At 39.0% G+C, this 21,358-nt stretch overlaps 1 protein-coding gene across 1 annotated transcript in view; it reads right to left on the bottom strand.

The window, feature by feature from the left end:
- The window catches only part of LOC107551275 (tyrosine-protein kinase receptor UFO-like), a 42,110-nt gene that overhangs the window by 9,081 nt on the left and 11,671 nt on the right, over positions 1-21,358 (bottom strand). Inside the window, exons 5-12 of the mRNA XM_016232813.1 lie at positions 21,077-21,157; positions 20,189-20,304; positions 15,788-15,971; positions 7,686-7,825; positions 7,337-7,481; positions 7,223-7,240; positions 3,623-3,752; positions 3,043-3,134 (exon numbers count right to left, since the gene is read on the bottom strand). Of these exons, the coding sequence (XP_016088299.1) occupies positions 3,043-3,134; positions 3,623-3,752; positions 7,223-7,240; positions 7,337-7,481; positions 7,686-7,825; positions 15,788-15,971; positions 20,189-20,304; positions 21,077-21,157 (906 nt within the window). The remainder of the gene's footprint in view (positions 1-3,042; positions 3,135-3,622; positions 3,753-7,222; positions 7,241-7,336; positions 7,482-7,685; positions 7,826-15,787; positions 15,972-20,188; positions 20,305-21,076; positions 21,158-21,358) is intronic.

The following is a 21,358-nucleotide window of genomic DNA, read 5'->3' as shown; positions in this document are numbered from 1 at the left end:
GAGTATAGCACAGTCTCGGGAGTACCCCCGGCCTGCGAGAGTCCCACGGAGGAGCTCCAGAAGGATAAAAGGAGGAGAAACGACAGTGAATGGCCAAGAGAGGACCAGGCATGGATTATTTGTTGTTTTGTTTGTGCGCGGCAGTCGTCCGTGAGGGGCTGTCGCGCTATTTTAAGTTTTGTGTTTATTTTATTATTAAAATTATGTTTAAATGTTCGCCTGTTCTTCCCGACCTACGTGTTACATTGGTGCCGAAACCCGGGAGGAAGGAGGGACGCGCTGTCAGAGAGCCCTCGCTGCTGAGGGGGATCGCGGTGCTGAGGAGATCAGGCAGCAGGAAGGAGCGGAGACCGCCGGTGGCTGCTCGAGGCGGTGGAAGATGAGGTGGGACGGAGGGCTCGCTGCCATGCTCCTGGGTCGAGGAGGGGTGGCTGCCATCCAAGAGGGAGCGGAGGAGCCAGCGTCATCCACCAAAGATATCCAGTACCATTGCATGGCACCGCGAGTGAGAGCCTCTCAGCTGGCTGAGGACCAAGCAGCAGTGTGCCTGGGAACCGGACCGAGATTTTTTTTTTTTCCCCTCTCTCCCCTCTCTCGTCTCTGTCTCTCCCCATCCTTCCGTCTCCTTTTCTCTTGTCTCGTCTGTCCTTACCCCCAGGTGCTGCGGCCGCCATGACGGGGCCCCCGGGGGGGAGTATAGCACAGTCTCGGGAGTACCCCCGGCCTGCGAGGGGCGATGAGAGTATGTGACGAGTGGGGCGGGGCCGAGAGCTGTGGGAATGGAGTGAGGCTGCTGGAGTAAATGATAATGAGCGACACCTGCGCCACACACCGGTCTCGAGTCCCATGGAGGAGCTCCAGAAGGATAAAAGGAGGAGCGACGAGGACAAGGCCTGGATTATTTGTTGTTTTGTTTGTGCGCGGCAGTCGACCATGAGGGGCTGTTGTGCTATCTTAAGTTTTGTTTATTTTATTATTAAAATTGTTTAAATGTTCGCCAGTTCCTGCCTCCTTCTTCCCGACCTACGAACTTTGTTACAAATATCTCTGCTGTCTTTCATAGTTGAGTTTCCATAATTGGTTCTGTTATTTTCCTGTTTATCACTGTGAAGCTATTGTATAAAGTGTTATAGAAATAAAAGTGACGACTTGAAAAAATTTTTTTTTCAAAAGTGGTATTCTCATCTAGGAATTTTTTTAAAAAAAATTCCGTACATGTAAAATTTCACAGTAAGCTAGATTAATAAATGCTGTAAGAGTGTTGTTCATTATTATTTTGTGTTAGCTGCATCAGTTTAAAGCTTATGGATAGGAGTTTGTTAAATAATAGTAATACTGATGCTAAAGCAGTAGCACTATATATAAGAATCTGGAAACATTATAATACAAGCTGTTTACAACCATTAACACCGGCATATTACCAAAGTGTTGTGTGTATGGCATTGACAATATGTGCATCTGTTTGCTGAGGTTTATTACTTCCAGCTGTGACTTTATGATGATTTCTACAAGAATCTACACAAGCAAGTTTCACAGGACAACGAATGTGTGTGAGTGTGCGTGAGTGTGCGAGTGGGTGTGTGAGTGGGTGTGTGTGTGTGTGCGAGCGGGTGTGTGTGTGTGTGCGTGTGTGTGTGTGTGCGCGCGAGTGGGGGTGTGTGTGTGTGTGTGTGTGCGAGTGTGTGTGTGTGTGTGTGTGTGCGAGCGGGTGTGTGTGTGTGTGCGTGTGTGTGTGTGTGCGCGCGCGTGGGGGTGTGTGTGTGTGTGTGTGTGCGAGCGGGTGTGTGTGTGTGTGCGTGTGTGTGTGTGTGCGCGCGCGTGGGGGTGTGTGTGTGTGTGTGTGTGCGAGTGTGTGTGTGTGTGTACCTTGTATTCCCTACATTATGAGGACCAAATGTCCCCAAAAGGATAGCAATACCACTAAATTTTTGTCCCCATGAGGAAACAAGCTTATAAATCATATAGAATGAAGTGTTTTGAGAATGTAAAAATGCCTGTAGTTTTGTGTGAGGGGTATTTGTAGGTGTAGGGTTAGGGTAAGGGGATAGAAAAGACAGTTTGTACAGTAGAAAAACCATTAGGTCTACGGAATGAACACATAAAATGTGAATATGTGAATGTGTTATCTGTTGGTCTCTGTTTCTCTGTAAACTTTTCTCTCTCTCTATCCAGTTTTGTTGCTCCTGCATGTTGAGGCACATCAGTATCAAACTGTCCCTGGCAGAGACAAATCCACTAGTTTTGAGGGGGAAATGTGATAGCAGGTTATGAATGCACACTCATTTCCTTCACAACTCTGTCAAATAACAGCGAAAACATCTCACGTGCATGCAGAAAGAACTCTGGCTGATCTTCTGTCATAAAATACACTCTTGAGACCATTATATATATATATATATATATATATATATATATATATACATACATATATAACTCCATTATATAACTCACATCACGATCATGATCACAGTTATGTGCATTTCCTGAGAGACATGGCAGTACTTACAAGACAGGCTTAAGGTATAAGGTAAGTTTAGGTTTTAGTCTTCAGTCAAGTGAATCTTGAGCTGGATGTGAGAATCAATACAAGACAACAGTTTATTTGCATTAAGACCACAATATGTGGTTCTAAAATACCAATCTGCGGTGTGACACTTTCCTGTAGTTCAGACAGAACAGCAATGGCATTAAGAATACCAAAGTCATGGGTTTGAAAGCCAGGGAAAGAACTGATCAAATGTAAATGTGTACCTTGAAAGCATGTGCTAATCTTAACATGACACCATCACTGATGGTTGAACTTTGAGCATTGTAACAATAACATGAAAGGCATATTTTCACACTTGGAATGAATTTAAAAAAATCATATAACTTTGGTAAAAAGGAAAACTAAAACGTCCACCTAAGACGTGAAGGAATTCCCACAGATCAGTTCTCAAGCAGGTCTCCCTTATCTAGTTACAGCTACATGTGTGAGCAAGTAAAGACTATGTAAGCTCCGAGCAGTCAGTCAAAATGTTACTGGAGAGAAAGCAAACTCACGTGTGGCTTCTGTTGTGCGTCGGCTGTACGTTCGACGAGCTCGGTATCGAACGACGAGTTCACCGCTCTCCATCATGGGTTCAAACGCCTCACTTTACAACAACACACACAAATGCAAATCTTTAAGCCCACATATTCTTCACATGGAGCAGTATCGCTTAGTATTTTTTCATTTCTTTATTCAGTTATGTTTTTGGTTATGTTATACCTAAACTATACCTGTTGTAAACATTGCTAAAAAAATGTACACTTAAAACACCTCCCACCTCTTCTCAGTACTTTATTTTACAAAAAAAGAATGATAATTGACCACATCAGGATAAGAGTTTTGTGCCTTCTAGTCCCTGTCCATTAGCTCTTGTCCCATGTAGAGTTATGAGGAGATGCTGGAAACTATTTCAACGTCCTGAACAGATGACCAGTCCAAGATTAACATTCACACTTACAATCACGGACAACTTAGTGACTCTAGTTCATGTATGCCTCATTTTACAGTTAGGTTTAATAGCAAATAACAGCTCTGCTCACACCTACAGTGTCAGAATCCAGCAAAACAGCAGAAAGCCTAATTTCTACCCACCCAAAACGTGTCTCCTTCCGCCTCAGCCTGGTCACATACACAGCCAAGAGCACCGCTAGAGCGATGGCGGCGGTGATGGCCATGACCACGTACCACCAGTGCCAGGAGAACGCCGGAGCACTCAAGATACCTTCACACAGATGCAGAGAATGAAAGGTCAAGAATGTCAATGTAAATGAGATTATAAAGAGGAAAGGGGGAAACATGCAAGCACTGAAGTGTGTAGCTCTGTTTGGAAACTGAGTGAGCTTAGGATTTCAAGGCTCTTGAGTCGAATGCACTTCCTGCCTGTTCTTTTGCTTTATAGACTTTTAGTTTGTAGTTCTTGCCCTTGTGTTTCCAGTTCTCATTGTCAGGTCTTGTCCTTTCCATGTTTCCTTTACTTTCGTTATTAGAATTTTAAAGTTGGTGCTCTTGAGTCCATTTCAAGATTTAGGCCGCAACACTGCTGCATTACATACATGTTAGCCAGATTCTGAGGCAGAATTGCATTCTAGTAAATCCCAGAATACAATGCAGTGAGCTTAGGGAATAATAATGTGTAAAAGGGTCACACCGGATGTATCAAGCAGACCACAAAGAGCATCCTAAAGGTTTGAACAGCTTGAATAAAGTTTATACTATATATAGGGGATATGCATTATATTAATCTGTCTGGCTACTAAGTCGGGTACCTCAGGTTTTTCCCCCTCGTCACCTAAACATCTTATGGAGTTTCACCAGGATAGATTAAACTTGGGTTGCTTAAATAAATTATACTATACTGTTGCACTATGCTGACTTCCCACCAGGCTAATATCTGATGTGTCTTTATATTTGATCATGGTCAACTGTTCAGAGACCAGAGAGTGAATGTGTTTTGTTCAGCTGGTCATTGGTTGAATTAGCTCATTAAAATGACCTCAGTGCAAGACAGTCCATATTTACAACAGGGCGTGTTTCTTCTAGAGAATGTCCTAAAATCTTTCCACATGCCTCCCACTCAACAAAACTCCTGCAACTCATTTCCTTACATTTCTTTCTGTTCCTTTCTTGCCCTCATTTGTCTTTTTCTTCCTCTTTTCTGAGACAGCAACAGCAGACATAAAAATAAAAACAACATTTTAAGAAGGACTACAAATAAGGGAAGTAAAAGGAAAAGTTCACTTCTGTATCTTCTGTGGGTCCTATTTTTGTGGGATGAAATGTCTGAGATGAGTTACATTTTGTGTCTTCCCGACATCAGGTTTCTGTGAGGGTTAGGTTTAGGGTTAGCATCACGGTAGAACAAATACTGAGTTCTGGCATGAAACTCTAGATGGCGCAGTCCGATATGTCTAGCTCAATCTGACCTAATGACATAATTATCACATGGCACAGCTGATTGGTTCTCTCCTGTATTGGTAGCCAATGAGCTCGCTGTTCAACATTCAAATATATGACTAGTGCTTGCCGTAGCAGTTGCAGTTTGCTTCAGAACAGCGAAATCAACATCTAAGATAAGTGAATGCTCTTGTAATCCATATCGCTGTGTGTATTGCGTGGTCTGCCTAATTGAAATTAAAAAATGAGCAACCATAATTAAGTTTAAACTAAGTGTCATGTTAGCAGTTTGCATTGTATGCAGGAGTGAATATTAAGCATATTAGCAGCATTTAGCAACTGTGTTAATACAGCTGGAGCAAAACACAGTTTAGAGCAGTGATGGGCAAACTTGGCCCTTCCAGGCCACTTTCCTGCAGAGATTTCATCCAACCCTGATAAAACTCACCTGCCTGTAGCCTTCTAGTAGTCTTGAAGACAATGATTAGCTGGTTCAGGTGTGTTTGATTGGGGTAGGAGCTAAACTCTGAAGGAAAGTGGCCTGGAAGGGCCAAGTTTGCCCACCCCTGGTTTAGAGCATATGTAATTGCTCTGAGGACACGCCGATAGTAATGGGCATGAAGCGGGTCAAATGAAATAAGCATTCTTTTGTATGCAATTCAACTGCGGTTCTCCATATACATCGGCGATTATTCCAGTGTTCACGTTCGTTATTTCTAAGGTCAATGTTTTCATTGTGATGAGTGTGTGGCTGATTTCAGCTGCATGCAGCGTCAGAATCACAAGCTTATTGCAGTCATATCAATGACAGTGTTGCGGGAGACACTGAAGACCACTATCTACGGCTGTAACTGTTAGTCCCGAGTGAAATGCATTATGGGTAGTGTAGTTCGGAGAAATGTGCTCGTACGACATGTGCTCTCGCTGTGCTGTGTAATTCAGAAAACGGAGAAAGAACATTTATATTCTGCTTTTATTTCAGTTCATTCTGGTCAGTCCACCCAGTGGTTTTAGTGCACTGTAACTTTGACAACTTTTATCTGCACGAGAGAGTAAAATGGCATGCATCGGCTAACTTTGTCCGTCTCATCATTGCACGAACATGAATTAACAAGTTGTTACGCTGCTGCTGGGACTGATGAAGTGGAGAAAGTAGCAGTTATCAAATGACTAAATTATAAGCAGTTATCAAATGACTAAATTATAAGCAGTTATCAAATGACTAAATTATAAGCAGTTATCAAATGACTAAATTATAAGCAGTTATCAAATGACTAAATTATAAGCAGTTATCAAATGACTAAATTATAAGCAGTTATCAAATGACTAAATTATGGTATTTGCTCAGGTGGGTGCTGGGGTCTTATCTATCGGATTGCAACATATATCCATTTTGTTAATTAAACATTACACATAGTGCGCTTCTAATTTAGACTTAAGACAGTCGGCGTGGTAGCCCAGGCTCACATAGTCATAGGCCACTAGTCCACCCAGTGGTTTTAGTGCACTGTAACTTTGACAACTTTTATCTGCACGAGAGAGTAAAATGGCATGCATCGGCTAACTTTGTCCGTCTCATCATTGCACGAACATGAATTAACAAGTTGTTACGCTGCTGCTGGGACTGATGAAGTGGAGAAAGTAGCAGTTATCAAATGACTAAATTATAAGCAGTTATCAAATGACTAAATTATGGTATTTGCTCAGGTGGGTGCTGGGGTCTTATCTATCGGATTGCAACATATATCCATTTTGTTAATTAAACATTACACATAGTGCGCTTCTAATTTAGACTTAAGACAGTCGGCGTGGTAGCCCAGGCTCACATAGTCATAGGCCACTAGTGTTAAGCCGGTCGGCGGGGTATCCCAGGCACACAGAGATAGTAATACATGCGGTTCATATGGCTCTTCGGAGCAGCAGCAGTACATATGTCTTGGCGATAGATCTGCTTGTTGGGGGGGTGTTTTGTTCTTGTTTTGGCTTGTATTGTCCCTTCTATGTCTCCTGCTTTGTGGGGGGTTATTTAATGTATGTTATATTTGCAACAGCAATATTTCTTACATGCTCACAGCAGCATGTTGTGGATTTATTGGCAGTAGCAAGTCTTGGTACTTGCTCCGCCGCAGCAGCAGCAGATCTATTCCGCCAAAACCAAATACATTAACATTGTCATGTACATTACCATGCCAATCCCTCCAAGAGTTGTCATGACAGAAATATAATTAGATCAATATAAAAGCATTTACAAGTCAATAGGAAGTCGTGTAAAAACGTGTGTGTGTGTGTGTTACTCACCTCTGGATTGCCCCGTTTCTGCAAAACATTGCAAGGAAAGAGACCATTAACATTCAGTGCAACTGTTGACCTGTGGGAATTTTAGATGTGGTTACTGTCTGCCTGCTTTCATACCTGCAGGAATCAGCGTGATGGTTTGGAGGGGCGTCCAGGGCCCCTGTCCTGCTCCGGTGTAGGCACACACTCTGAAGGAAACATTTGACAGGGGGCCTGAGAGATTGACAAACAGCCCTGTGTCCAAACCTGTGTCCACCACAACCTGCAGACCAATCCATCATAAAAAAACAAATCAATCCAGTCAACATCAAACACTACTTCCTGTAATCCGACAGATTGATACAGCTATATAATAAAGAGAAAATAAATGATAAAAAAATATAAACTTTTTTTCAGAGATTAAGGAATGGAAATCCGAAAGCAAACACAAATATTGCTGTCTGTCTGTGTGTGTGTGTGTGGTCACCTGTTCCATGTTAGGTGCGCTGTACTCCATCATGTATCCCTGCAGCCGTCCATTGATCTTTCCAGGAGGTTCTGACCATCTCAGGAGCACTTCTGTTCCGTTCACCACAACCGTCACATTGTCTGGGGCCGAATCCGGAACTAAAACACAAATTAAATGCCACAAATGAACATTCTCTTTCAAACTGTGAAATAACCCAGACTCACTGGAAATATGTTACTGTAACTACGTTTCGCAAAACATTTACCTATAAATACATTTCACTGCAGTTTCCAGGCAAAATGAACACTAGAGGCAGTAAAACACCAACAACTATTGATTCTTTTCCATCACATCTGCACTGTGTATGGCTTTTCTGATGTACACTATTAAAAAAAGTTATATATTTATAAATACATTTATTTCATACTAAGTATACAGTTCAAATATATTAACAAATTTACTGACATATCGCTTGAGACTTACTGATATAAAAATTACAATTAAACTTTTTGGTAACACTTTACAATAAGGTTCATTAGTTAACTACATTAGTTAACATGAACTGCACTTATACAGCATTTATTAATCTTTGTTAATGTTAATTTCAACATTATTAAGATCTTGTTAACATTAGTTAATGCACTGTGAACTAACATGAACTAACAATGAACATCTGTATTTTTATTAACTAACGTTAGTGAAGATTAGTAAATACAGTAACAAATGTATTGCTCATGGTTAGTTCATGTTAGTTTATACATTAACTAATGTTTAAATAATGAACCTTATTGTAAAGTATTACCAACTTTTTTTTGGAGAACTACTTGTGCACAATGCACATTTCTTAATATTAAGCCTAAAATGTGTTTTAATGTCACCATTAACGAGCATTGTATGATCTTTGAGTAATATCGGTCTTTAAATGCTTGATATTTAAAGTGTACCTAAAGTTTACTCGCAGTAGTTCCACTTTAGCACAATCAAATATATTTCAGTATATCTTTAGTTGGACTTCAGCACTACTTCTGCACAATTAAAGTACATTAAGCACAAAATTAGTTGTTCCAGTTCAGCAGACTTGAAGTATACTAGTTTAGTATACCAAAAGTACACTGTAAAAAATGACCGTGAATTTAACGGTAAAAGACTGTAAAAATACTACAGTAAAAACTTGTTAAATGGTTAACGGTAAATTGCCCTACTATATACGGTGAAAAACTGTATTGGACATTACATGTATTGGACATAAATGTTATGGCAACTGCAGAGTATTTTTATTACATACATAAATATGTAAATGTATTTGTAGTATACTTAGTATTAAATGCATTTATTGCAAATACAGTTTAGTATATTTATTTTTCACTAGGGTAGTAAACTTGCTTTTTAGCTCACCTGGTACATAACTGCACATATGATGTGAAATGACCAATGTAATTGTTGACGTCATCTTAAATATGAAAAACACAGAGCTGTCTATTTTAAACAGATAATGTGAAAACCTTATTTCCTTAATTTACCCTCCATCACCAAGTGAATGCTGGACTCTGGCAGTAGTATTTTAACAGAGGTGTAGAATAATGTGGAATATAATAGGCAGGTGTGTAAATGACTTTTCTTAGCGGAAACCAAATTAAGAACAGACACAAAGATGTTTTGACAGTCTTCAGAATCCATGAGAAGTATAATTTCATGTCTGTAAGAGTTCAAGTGTCCCAACATTGGGAAGGGAGTGTGCAGATTGTGTCTTTACTGAAGAGACAGAGCTTAAGCTACGACAAAGTACACACTTACTAATAAATGTCCAGTGTATACATAATATAACCATGACCAAACATAACCAGATAAAAGAAATACTTATTTACACTGTATTTATTCATTTCTGACCATACTTGATTGTAATTTTGGTGAAAATATATAATTTCATCATACATAATTTTACTTGTCCATCCACTGCTACACCTACCAGCATATTTAATTTTCTGATGTTTATCTTTATTTTTGATTATTTTATGCAAAATTTTATTAAAAATGCAAAAAAAAAAAAAAAAAAGATTATTTCCAAGATGATAACTACATATCACTCACTTGTGATGTTGTTTATGAGACAACAATGTGAAACACAGCTGTGACAATGTGAACCATTGCATAATGCTTGCTGTTGCACTGCTTCACTGTTTTTATTACTAGTGTTCTCTGCAGCATTCAGTGAGTAGCAAGATCGTATTACAGCCTGAACATACTTGTAGTTCTGACATATTTAGCAAAAGTGCAGCTAAGAGCCTCTTTTACTTTCTCTCTGTTTCTTTGTTAAACTCATTTCACTGCCGCTGTCTCTGTTTCTAATCCAGAGCATCAGAAAAAACAACACACCGGGAACGGCTGCAGTAATGGTCTGGAAATAGCTGTGTGAAAGAGAGAGAGAGAGAGAAAGAGAGAGAGAGAGAGAGAGAGAGAGTGTGTAGGTGTGTTTGCTAACTTCCCAGAACAGAATTATCTTCAACGGCAGAATCAAACTATTTCTTAGTATATTTTCCAGTCACTTCACCTCTGCGCTGGAGTCGTTAAGGAACATGGTGCGGCACTCCGATGATGTTATCAGGAACAGTTTCATGTCTAATTGTTTCCACATGTGTTTCTGGCTCACGGCTGTGAAAATACCATTTTGTCAAAAGCTTCTACCTTCCTCTCCCATCTCTATAGCCTTACCCCTCTCTCTCAATAACTTTCCTTAGTGGAAGTCTTCTCCTACACTTCCAGTCCGATCCGATCATGCACACATACAACCTGCATGAGAAGAGCACTAGAAACCAGGAAAAATAAAAAATGGTGGGATTCGAAACTGTATGTTAGTGAAACAGGAAGGACCTGTTGTACAAGGGTGTACAGGATTCTGAATTTATTGGGTGTTTACTGGTGTGTCCAATAAGGGAGACATACAAAATGTGCAGTGGTGGGGATCTACAGGATAGGTTAAAAAACCCTGCAAATATAAAACATCCATATTCATTAGTGTAATGTAAATTAGGATTATGTGGACAATGTGCTTTACTATCATGAAGCTAATATTGCAGTTTTGATCCTACGTTACTGAATTTGGAGATGTGACCTGGACATGTTGAGATGCACCAGAATTTTGAACTGTAACTAGAAATGAGTCGAGCGTTTCACATGTGCTGCTTTACAAGGCCTGAGTCTTAAAGCAATTAGTCACAAAATGTGCTGTTTACTGTTTGCGGTGGCATGCGGTGTAAAATCTGCTTTCAGAAAGGTTTCTCTCATGCAGACTGGGGCTGTGTTTATAGAAAAATAGGCTTCCCTTTCATGGGAACTTCGAACTGCGTCCTCTAGGGGTCGCTATGGGGAACGCCTCGTCGTGACTCGTATCTGAAGCATACATTGAAAAAACACCAACTCGTTGGCCGGCGACAGCCATGACGTCACTACCGGTGCGACTACAGTATAAATCGGTGCCGGGAGCTACACATCATTCTCTTCTTCGTCTTCATTGACTGTTCTGTTTGAAGCGTGCATTTTCAAGGAAAAAGTAAGAGTACACACTCCAGCTAAACTCAGGTGGCAATTCACCTTTTCGTGCTTAATCCTGTTCTGTTCACATACATTTCACTCATTTACTGGAGTGACAACTGCATTCTACACCCCAATTATCTCCCGAAAGATGAAAACCGCATTTACAATAATTATATGCAGTGTACGAAACCGAACTGAAGAACTGGTTGTTAATGGCGTATTGAAATGAGCAGTTGTTTTTCCTTATGTATGCATGCGCAATGCAAGAATATGAGCCTTGATTAATTCGTGTTGCCAGATCTTGAAAAACAGCTAACAAGAACAAGCACAAAATAAATATAAATAAATCCAAATGCTTTATTTTGGAAATCCAGAGATATTGTAGCTCAAATCTGCCCACTATGACAACTAAATAAACTGGATAGCTTTATGAGTCAAGCAACAAACAACAAGCCCAAAGATGCTTATAATAAGTGGACATGGCAACACTGCAAGAGCGCGCTTGAAAGTCTTCCAAGCTTAAACAAAACACAATGCCTCTGTCAGCGGTGTAGCCTACCGTCAAACATCGCAATTTCAGGAGTGATTTGTTTTATGGACACATACGGAACTTAATATTTAGGGAATTCACTCCGTTATTTAAGTGTACGAGGCCATAGTGTGGCAGACAGTCACTTGTATTATGTGGAGAGCAGTGTCAGCTAATAACCAAAGGTATCATTTCTAATTAAGTAAGTTAATTACATTAACTTGTGCTTCTTCTTTTTTTCAGGAGAAAGATAATAGCTCAGCATTTTTCAAAATAGTGTACATTTTCCAGTTATAAGTTACTTTTTCCAGTACGTGGTGCAGAGGTTTTTTTTTGTCCAGCTAACTCTTTCCCTGCCATTGACGAGTTATCTCGTCTTTTAAAAGACAACGCTTCCCAAATACGAGTGTTTTCACTGTTATACACTCGGGGCGCTATTACACATCTTCTGAACGAGGACAAAACCTCCCGAACAAAAACACACATGAACAGGATGGAGAAACAAGCGACCTCTTTTGTTAACAGATGCTTATGAAAAATAATGCGATCATTAGCAATAGACAGCATATAAATGAAGACTGCATAATGTTACGAAGTAAAATGTTGATCCAGGACGTGATGTCTGTGCAAGAGTTGGAGGTGTTGATGGAAGCGATTTACTGGATTTATGCTTTGATAATCGTACTGAATTTTATCCAGATGTAGTTTTTGATAAAAATGTGGTTTTCTCACCTTTTTGCTTAAAATTATGCATTTTTAAGAAACCTACCTATATTCAAGTGTTGATAAAAAAAATAATGCTTTGAGCTAGAATAAAACTTATTGTTTTTGTTTAAAAGTAGAGGCTCTGATCTTTATTTTGGTGTATTGCATATTCAAATATTCATACAGCAAAATATACTGGAGGCCATCAAATTTTAGTGAAAATCATCAAAATCACTGGCGGTGGCTGGCAACTTTTTTCTAAAATGCTGGCGGGGAAAGAGTTTATCACTGCTATTTATAACTGCCTTCCTCTCTGTTACATTCTAGCAAGTTTTATTCAGTGTAAATATATCTGTTTAATGCTAGTCCTCATTTGAGATGTTTAGTTCATGCAAAAACCATCATTATTATTGAAAAAAAGAAAAATGCATCTTAAATTACATAATCTAACACTTATATATTTAAAAAGATATGAACTCATTCAATATAGTTTAGCCTGACTACAGTTGAACTACTTTCACTTCTGTGTAGATTGTAGCTTGGCAAACACTTTAAAGTAGATTTCCCAATGCTGGTGGAGAAGAGTAGATGTGTGATTATTGAGTTAATCCGTTCAAACAGAACATGCCAAACCAATTTCATTGGGATATCAGCGATCAGCTTTGTTTCTCTCTCTGGTTCTCTCATCCCTTGGGCAATGTGGGACTCTGGGAAACTAGCAAAGAGTATGTTTTTTCTTCTTTCACAAACCACTCCTCCTCTTTTTCCTGTTCTATCCATCACAGAATCCTCTCTGCCTCATTCACTTTTCCCACAGTGTTTGCATGTCTGTATTTAATCCTTTCTTTTTTTGGCAAGAATAAATCAAAGGTCACGTAAGGTCAGGGCAGACGAGACAGAGCTGCTACATGAAACAAGGAGGACAGAAAAAAAGCAGGAAATTCTTTCTTGAAGAGAATTTGTAAAATTAGTGCAAAGACAAAGTGACAGATGAAAATTTGATTGCTCTGTGTTTGCTATTTTTATAGCTCAAGCGGCATGGTGTTGCTCTGTTAAGTATCAAATGTGTGTGTGTGTGTGTGTGTAAGAAAAAATGGGAAAAGTATAAACGGATTAATTAATGTAACAGCTAATGTAATAAGTTCTTCCTCGCATTGACTTGTTTGGGATTCACACTGATCTGTATTAACTAAATGCAGTCCCACGCAGTGCAAATATATATATACTTCAGTGTAAACAGTATGACACATTTCTAATGCTGCATGGTAAATACTGTCACATACTGTAACCCAGCCATATTTGGGACACATTTCATTTGTGATTGTTCTTGTGGAGAGATTGAAAGACAAGTGAAAAGAGGGACAGCAAAACAAAAAGGCATTTGAGAGCGAAGAGGTGCCGTCAGCCTGGAATAACATAAAAAACATGCAAATAACACACAAAGCAAAAACAGCACCACACCCCACACACACACACACACACACACACACACACACGTATAAACACATACAGCCCCACACTGTGTCACTGTCCAGAAAAACCCTCTCCTGGAAAATCTGAAGTATCCCCTTCACTCCTCCATCTTTCCCGTGTCTTGCCCGTCCCACACACTGACACAGCGGTGACGTCAATTATTCATTGGAGATCGAAAAGAGGAGGAAAACTAAATCCAGTCAAGCAGAACAAACATGGAAAGAGAATCACAAATGAAACCTTTTTAAAGACAACATGAGATCCCAAACCCATTTCACCTCCATCATTTGAATATGAGCACCAATACACACAGTGTTTGTGTCCCACTCCTCGTGCTCTAGAGCAGATGTGAGTGCTGGGGGAGATGGAAACCTGGAGTGGAGTTGGAGCAGAGTGCTTTTAGAGCAGTGTGGGAAACTGCTGTCGCCCCACTCACTTTACATACTCCACGCTTTGGCAAACCCAACTATGGAAACTATGAAACTCAACTATGGAGACGTCTCTGAAAGACAGCAGAGATATTGTTCAGCTCAAGTCAGTTCAGATCAATGACAGTGTGAGGTTAATCGATCAGCTGTAGGCAATAGGCAGCAATCTTATTATTCATCTTTAGTCAGTTCATTGTTGATTCAGTTCAGTTCAATAACAGTGTCGATGCTGCAAGATGTGATTCAGCTGTAAAGCAGCTCAGTAGCAACTCAACAGCTTAATTCCGGTCAAGTTTTCTTCTCATCTGGTGTCGGTGCAGACATATCTAAGTTGTATGTTTAAGCCCCAGCTAAGCAGGCAAAGCAGACCTATTTGCATTATTGACACAATATTTTCCCATTTAATACTGTAAAGTTGCTTTGACATAATCTGTATTGTTAAAAGTGCTATATAAATAAAGGTGACTTGACTTGACTTGACCTCCTAGACTTAGACATGCTTCTCCTGTGCTGTGATTGGCCAAGTCTGCGATCAAAAGTAAGACAGATCTTAAATATTTCCAATAGTGTTACCAAATGGTATGAATAATGACTTTGTTTTGTTTTGTAAGTCTCCATGTGTGTCATTAGTCAGGTAAAAAGTCTACTCCAGTGAGCGAATGTTACTGGGATGCTTGGACAAACAGACCAGTGTTCTGATTATGAACTGCTTACACTTTACAAAAGAATCAATATAGGATTGGCTCTTTACTGTGGGATCTGTGTTTTAAGCTGGGATATGAAAAAGTATTGTAACACTAAAAACTGGAATGCTTCCCCTTTACATAAAAGAATTAAATGAATAAATGAAAGGAGTAACCACTAGGAAACAACATTTAAAGGAATACAATTGTATAATTACACGGAGCTTCAGATTCTTCTTGTGCTCACGGTATCATGCTGTGTCTCCGTTTCTCACTGTCTGCGTGTTAAAGCTCGCTCATGGCCGCTTGTTTCCAAGAGACATTTCATGCCAATTTATGGAAAGTACCCAGCACCCACCTCACTCTCTCCTACAAACACTCCTTGAGTAATCTGGCATGGAAAAACTTACTACAGCTCCAGCACAGTCCTGCCGGACAGACGTGCAGTGCTGATGTGAACACAGCCAGACCAGAACCTTTACAGAAAACACACACCCAAACCTACAGAGCGGCCTGAATGCCTCACAACGCACAATAACCACCAGGCCTCAGGATGAAGTGTGCATTAGGAAAGGGCATCTTGTTTATTCATGATTTCTCCTTGCTGTCAGTTCCCATCTCTAATGCACATCACCATACACTCCTCTGTCTTTCTGCTTCCCTGCTCGTTCTGAGCTGACAGTCTCGTTCAGAGTTTAGCAGAGACAGACCTCACACATCTCTCCAGCAGCACAGCATGTCCCATCGCTCTCTTTGAGAAGAGGTGCTTACCTCCTTCACTGGTGCTGACGCTCATCCAGGCCGTCCAGTTGGAGACGCCCTCGCTGCTCCGGCAGGCCAGTCTGAGATCATAGCTGCTGAAGGCCTCCAGATCTGAGATCAGACGGCTGGTGATGGGCGCGCTGACCGTCTGACTGGAGATGAACTCATCAGAGTCTTCACCAGAAGCTTTAACCTGAAACATATTTAACAAAATGGTTTTTAGTGACATCTATGACAGGGATGAAGATCTCCTAGGGGCCTCATGGAACAGATTTTTAAACGATCAAACCCTTTCATTATTTGCAAATATACATTTAAAATATTAAAATAGAGAAACTCTTTTTCAGTTCACACTTCAGCAAATCTCACTGTACAAACAATCAGTATATTGAATTGCCATCTTGTTTCTGTGGACATTTTTTTTTATTATTTGTTGCCTTGGTGCCTTGTTTCTTCAGTAAATGTCTTTTGTCTTGCTTATGAGAGTGTGCTGACTTTTTTCAAGTATTTACCTTTGGAAAATTATTTTAAGAAATGAGGCCAGAAGAATGTTTGGTGTTTTGACACACGGGAAACGACCACTGATAATTTGAGTGAAATGTGTGACATTCACTTTCTGTTCAGGGCAAAGAAGAAGCGATCACTTCCCCTTTCCCCAGGATCCTGTGCTGGTGTCAGACTAAATGCAGGAATATTCAGCATAAAATATGACTTACAAGTTTGCGTGTAAACAAATTTTTGTCACAATTCTTTGCAAGTTACCAGGTTTACATGTGTGACATGAGAGAAAAAAGACACACTTCTCCTGTAAGTTATAATGAGGCCAGAATATTCCTATAATATTTTTTTCTCCATTCTGTCACCGATGGAGTTTTGGTTCCTTGCCGCTGTCGCCTCTGGCTTGCTTAGTTGGGGACACTTCATTTCCAGCGTTATCGTTGACTTGATTGCAAAGATATTATTTAAACTGAGCTGGATGTTGGCATCACTGAATTCAATGATGAACGGTCTTTAACTGAAAAATGAGTGTTTACTATTGTCCTTCTGCATTATTACACACTATTTTCCTAATTAATGCTGTTCAGTTGCTTTGACACAATCTGTATTTTTAAAAGCGCTATTTAAATAAAGGTGACTTGACTTGACTTGACTTGACTATAATACATAAACACATAAGCATGTAGTCTGCAGTCTTCCTGAGCTGATCTTTGGGGCGCACACACACACACACACACACGTATTTCTGTTGAATAAAGTCATCTCCAGCTGGAGACACACAGCGGGACACATGAAAACAGCTTGCTCTGCACCAGAAACATGCTGCCGATGCAACAAACATCAAACACTGACAGAAAACAAACCACCCTCCAGCAGTTATACTGCTTCAAATCACTCTCGGCTGTAGGAATTACAGTAAAAAACTACAGAGAGGAAAGAAAGAGTTGGCTTAAAAAACCAACAAAAGCTTTATTGGCGTGACTGAAAATGATTACCAGAATTCCACTGAATTCAGGTTGCACACAAGTGTAAGCCAGAAATAAAAAAAATTAAACCAAAACAAAGTGTGAATCTCAGAGAAACTCTCTAGAAATGTCTAGGGTCATATTAAAAATAAATAAATGATTCTGATAAATAATGCTAAATAAATCATTCTGGCATGAGCATATCTTGCCTCTCAATTCTCATTAATGTAAAGCGAAAAACAAACAATAGTATATATTTTCAAATAAAAAGTATAATTGTAAGTATATGTCAGAATACTTACCATATTCTTTTTTTTTCACTTCACGCTGTAAAAAATTATTCACTATAATTGTTTCAAAATTATGAGCAATATTATTAATTAATTCAAGACATTAGAATTAAATAGAATTAATTAAATGAAATGCTAACAATTAACCATTCAAAATGATTAAAATAGCATGAAAAATGTAAGTAAAATTCAAACAAAAATATTGGTTTCATTGGACAAAAAAACGAACAAACAAAAAAACACTATGCTAATGAATACTATGTTATGCATGCCAGGCCAATAGTTGGCGATCAAGAAAGACCCTGCGAAAACATTATACGCATGCACACAACGTCAACTTTCACAAATTCACATTTTTGTTGATTACATGGAGATGATACAGGCATTGTGTTCAAAAGCTTGAGTTATTGAAGACACCTGATGTTAACAAACAGAATCACTGTAGGAGAAAAATCGAAATTTTAGGTTACCAATTATGACGGTCAGTGTTGGCTTTAGTTAGACTCTTGACCCTTTAATTTTTTTAACAGTTTTTTTTGTCTGCTGTAGCTGAGTTATAGCAGCTAGACAAGCCAAGAGAAAATAAGATCTGGTGGTGTTGCTTATATTTTGACATCATCATTTGACCTGAACCTCTGAGTTGGATTTACCTTGATTACAGCCATCCTGTAATTGGAGAGTGTAAAGTCTGGAATTTTCTGCATAATCAGAAAGCTTTTAAAGAACGATTATTAAAATTAAAATAAAAAACTCTTGATTATACTGAAAATCATTTGTGTGGGTTGTTTCTTGATCAACGACTATTGGCCTGGCATGCATACCATAGAATTCTTTAGCCTAGTGTTTTTTTTTTTTTTTGGTCCAATGAAATCAATATTTTTGTTTAAATTTTACTTAATTTTTTCATGCTATTTTACTCATTTTGAATGGTTAATTGTAAGCATCTCGTTTGATTAATTCTATTTAATTCTAATGTGTTAAATTTAATTAATAATATTGCTCATAATATTTTGAAACAATTTCATTGAGTAAATATAGTGAATAATTTTTTACAGTGTACAGTAAGCAAATTGAATAAACTAACAGAAGTAGGGAATTGTAATACATGATCTATAAATGTACAACTAGATACACGTGTCTCGCCTTTTCTGTTTTCCTCACATTCCCTGAGGCAGCACTAAAACTGTGTAAAAAACTCCCATCAACACAAACTTCAAACGTCTGCACAATAATACACACAGAGTTATAATGTTTATCCTAATGTAGTGTGATTCGGGTGAATGAAAGAACTGACTCGTGAATGGTTGAGAGCTGCGGTGCAGAAGAGCAGATGTGTCATAACGCTCAAAGCTGAATGGAGAAGCTGTTCTTCCTGATAATGGTGAAGGATTCATTCTGGAGTGAAGAGTCACACGTGAGTCAGGACTCTGTGATTCAGAGCGGAGTCAATAAACAGAGTGAATAGCGCTGGTCACTGACTCACCGCACTGCTGAATTCCCCCATGACCGGTCCGTTTATCTAAACGAGCTCAGACCAGCATTCACAATAACCTGAAGCATTTCTGGACTTGAGCTGACAGATGTCCCTATTCCTTCTAGATCATTTACAGTACTTCAATTCAGGGGAGAACAAATGGCTGAAAAAGGAAAATTAGATGCATGTTTCTTAAATGTTTTTAATTATTTTATTTTTTTGGGGGGGAGTAATGATTAAAAAGTACAAATAAAATGAGTAGTCATGCAGTTTTTCAGTAATTACAGTATAAGTGGAGCTAAACTTCAAATTGTTCAATTGTTTTCATTAATCATTTATTAACAGTCAGTAGCTCTGTCAGTTCAGAGAGTGTGATAATTTACTGTAACGCTAGCCAAAGGATGTGGGGGAAAATACATGAATTATGTTAATTCATTTTAAAGCATAAAACAGCACATACTATTTGTAAAATTTTATATATTTTTCTTCCTACACTGAGCAAAAGTATTGCAATATGCTGTATACATACCAAATATATTATACATATCCAGTCTTTTTTCAAAACCTTTTTTTATTTTGACTGGGGTTAAATATAACCCGGATATACATACACACACACATGAAAGCTTTCAATGGCTGCCAAACCCCTGATTAAACTGTAATAGATTTGCAATGATTTCTTTCTTTATTTCTTTCTTTCGCTCTTTCTCTCTCTTTCTCTCATGTCAGTTGAGTTCTGTTAACATTTTCTGGTTCTTCCTTTGCTCTCTTTCTTCCATTTTTACTATCCGTCGTTTCCTCAGGTTTGTGTGTTTAGTCTCAGTTTGTTCCATTGGGTTGTGTGGAGCTGAGGAACAGAGGAGGGGTGCGGGATCAGACACAAGAGCCTGTTTTTATTAGAAGCAGGCACTTTGGGGTGGTGCTCATGCAAAGGGGAGTGTATGACACACACACACTCGTCCTAACAGGGCCCCAGAACATGGGGAACTGGGCCTCAGCAGTGAGTGGAATGGGCCTCTCTCAATGTGTGAAATGTGATACTCTACAGCATTATTAAGCAGCATGTGTGTGTAGGGAAAGGGTTCTAACTCACAAAACAGTCAAATGATGCGAACAAACACACATTTTGACACAATCACTTATTCTGTTATTGATCTATTGAAAGATTTTTTTTTTCAGGTACCTGAACAATGCAGTGGCTGATGGGATAAATTCCTCCAAAGCCCATGTGCCAAGACAGACGGATACTTGAATTTGTGATTTCTTCAGCTTTAATGTCATGGGGCTGAGAAGGAAGAACTAGACAAAAATACAAAAAGTACTGTTTTTACATAAACATTGATTGATAAAAATAGCTCAAATCTATTTGTGTTACCACACTTTGGCTACATTCAGACTGCAGCAAAAGATCACATTTTTAAATCTCATTTGAGAATACACAATCAGCATGGAATCAGATCTTTTGGATTTGAGACAGTGGAGGGACAGCGAGCTGTTATTAGCTATACGAGCAGAGCTTGAGTGGTCGTATCCTAAATAATTAACATTTTTGATCTCTTTCCACTCATCCTCGTCTGACTGAACAAGTAAACGCTGATTCAGTGGCCTCTGTGTTTACGTCCGTATGACAACCGTGACCTTTTCACACTGGTATCTGATACTTATTTTAAAAAACTATGTAAGAAGTTTTTTAAAAATCGGCTATGAACAGTAAATCCAAACTGAGCACTAAATCCCAAAGTATACTGTACACAGCCTGTTTTGGCCACATTCTATAGCAGTATTGCATACATTCCTCATGGAGAACCCTGAATATATTGTGACAAAATAGCACAGACAACCAGTGACTATTAATATAAATATACATAAAACTATTTTATGAAAAAAAATGTTTATGCATATCAAAAAAAGAAAAAAAAAATTACAAAAAATTATTATCGCATCAAAGGCTAAAGTGCACTGAAAAACCATGAGCTGTGAACCCACGTGTGTCAAGGTCTTGACTGACCACTTGTTAACGACCGATGCAAACAGGGCCTTGATCACTCTCACTTTAGGACGTCACACTCACCGGTCACAACACCTGTGCCAGACGACGCCACGCCTTTACGATTGTGCGCTTCACAGGAGAAAGAGCTGGTTTTATTCAAACCTGTAGAGGAGAAAAACACCATGGTTCAGAAAACCAGACCCCCCAAAAAAACTTGTGTTGGGTTGTTTTTGAGTTTCAGAATCTGTTTGTGGATTTATACATGCATTCATTTGGAGCATTAAAAAGAGCTGATTTGAAAATTACTACTTCTGCTTTGCACTACACTGAAGACACATACTGCACATGCTGACATTCACAGAA

Source organism: Sinocyclocheilus grahami, unplaced genomic scaffold (assembly GCF_001515645.1).
Source record: "Sinocyclocheilus grahami isolate Dianchi unplaced genomic scaffold, SAMN03320097.WGS_v1.1 scaffold419.1, whole genome shotgun sequence".
NCBI classification, from domain to species: Eukaryota; Metazoa; Chordata; class Actinopteri; order Cypriniformes; family Cyprinidae; genus Sinocyclocheilus; species Sinocyclocheilus grahami.
This window is presented reverse-complemented; position numbering and strand designations above follow the sequence as displayed.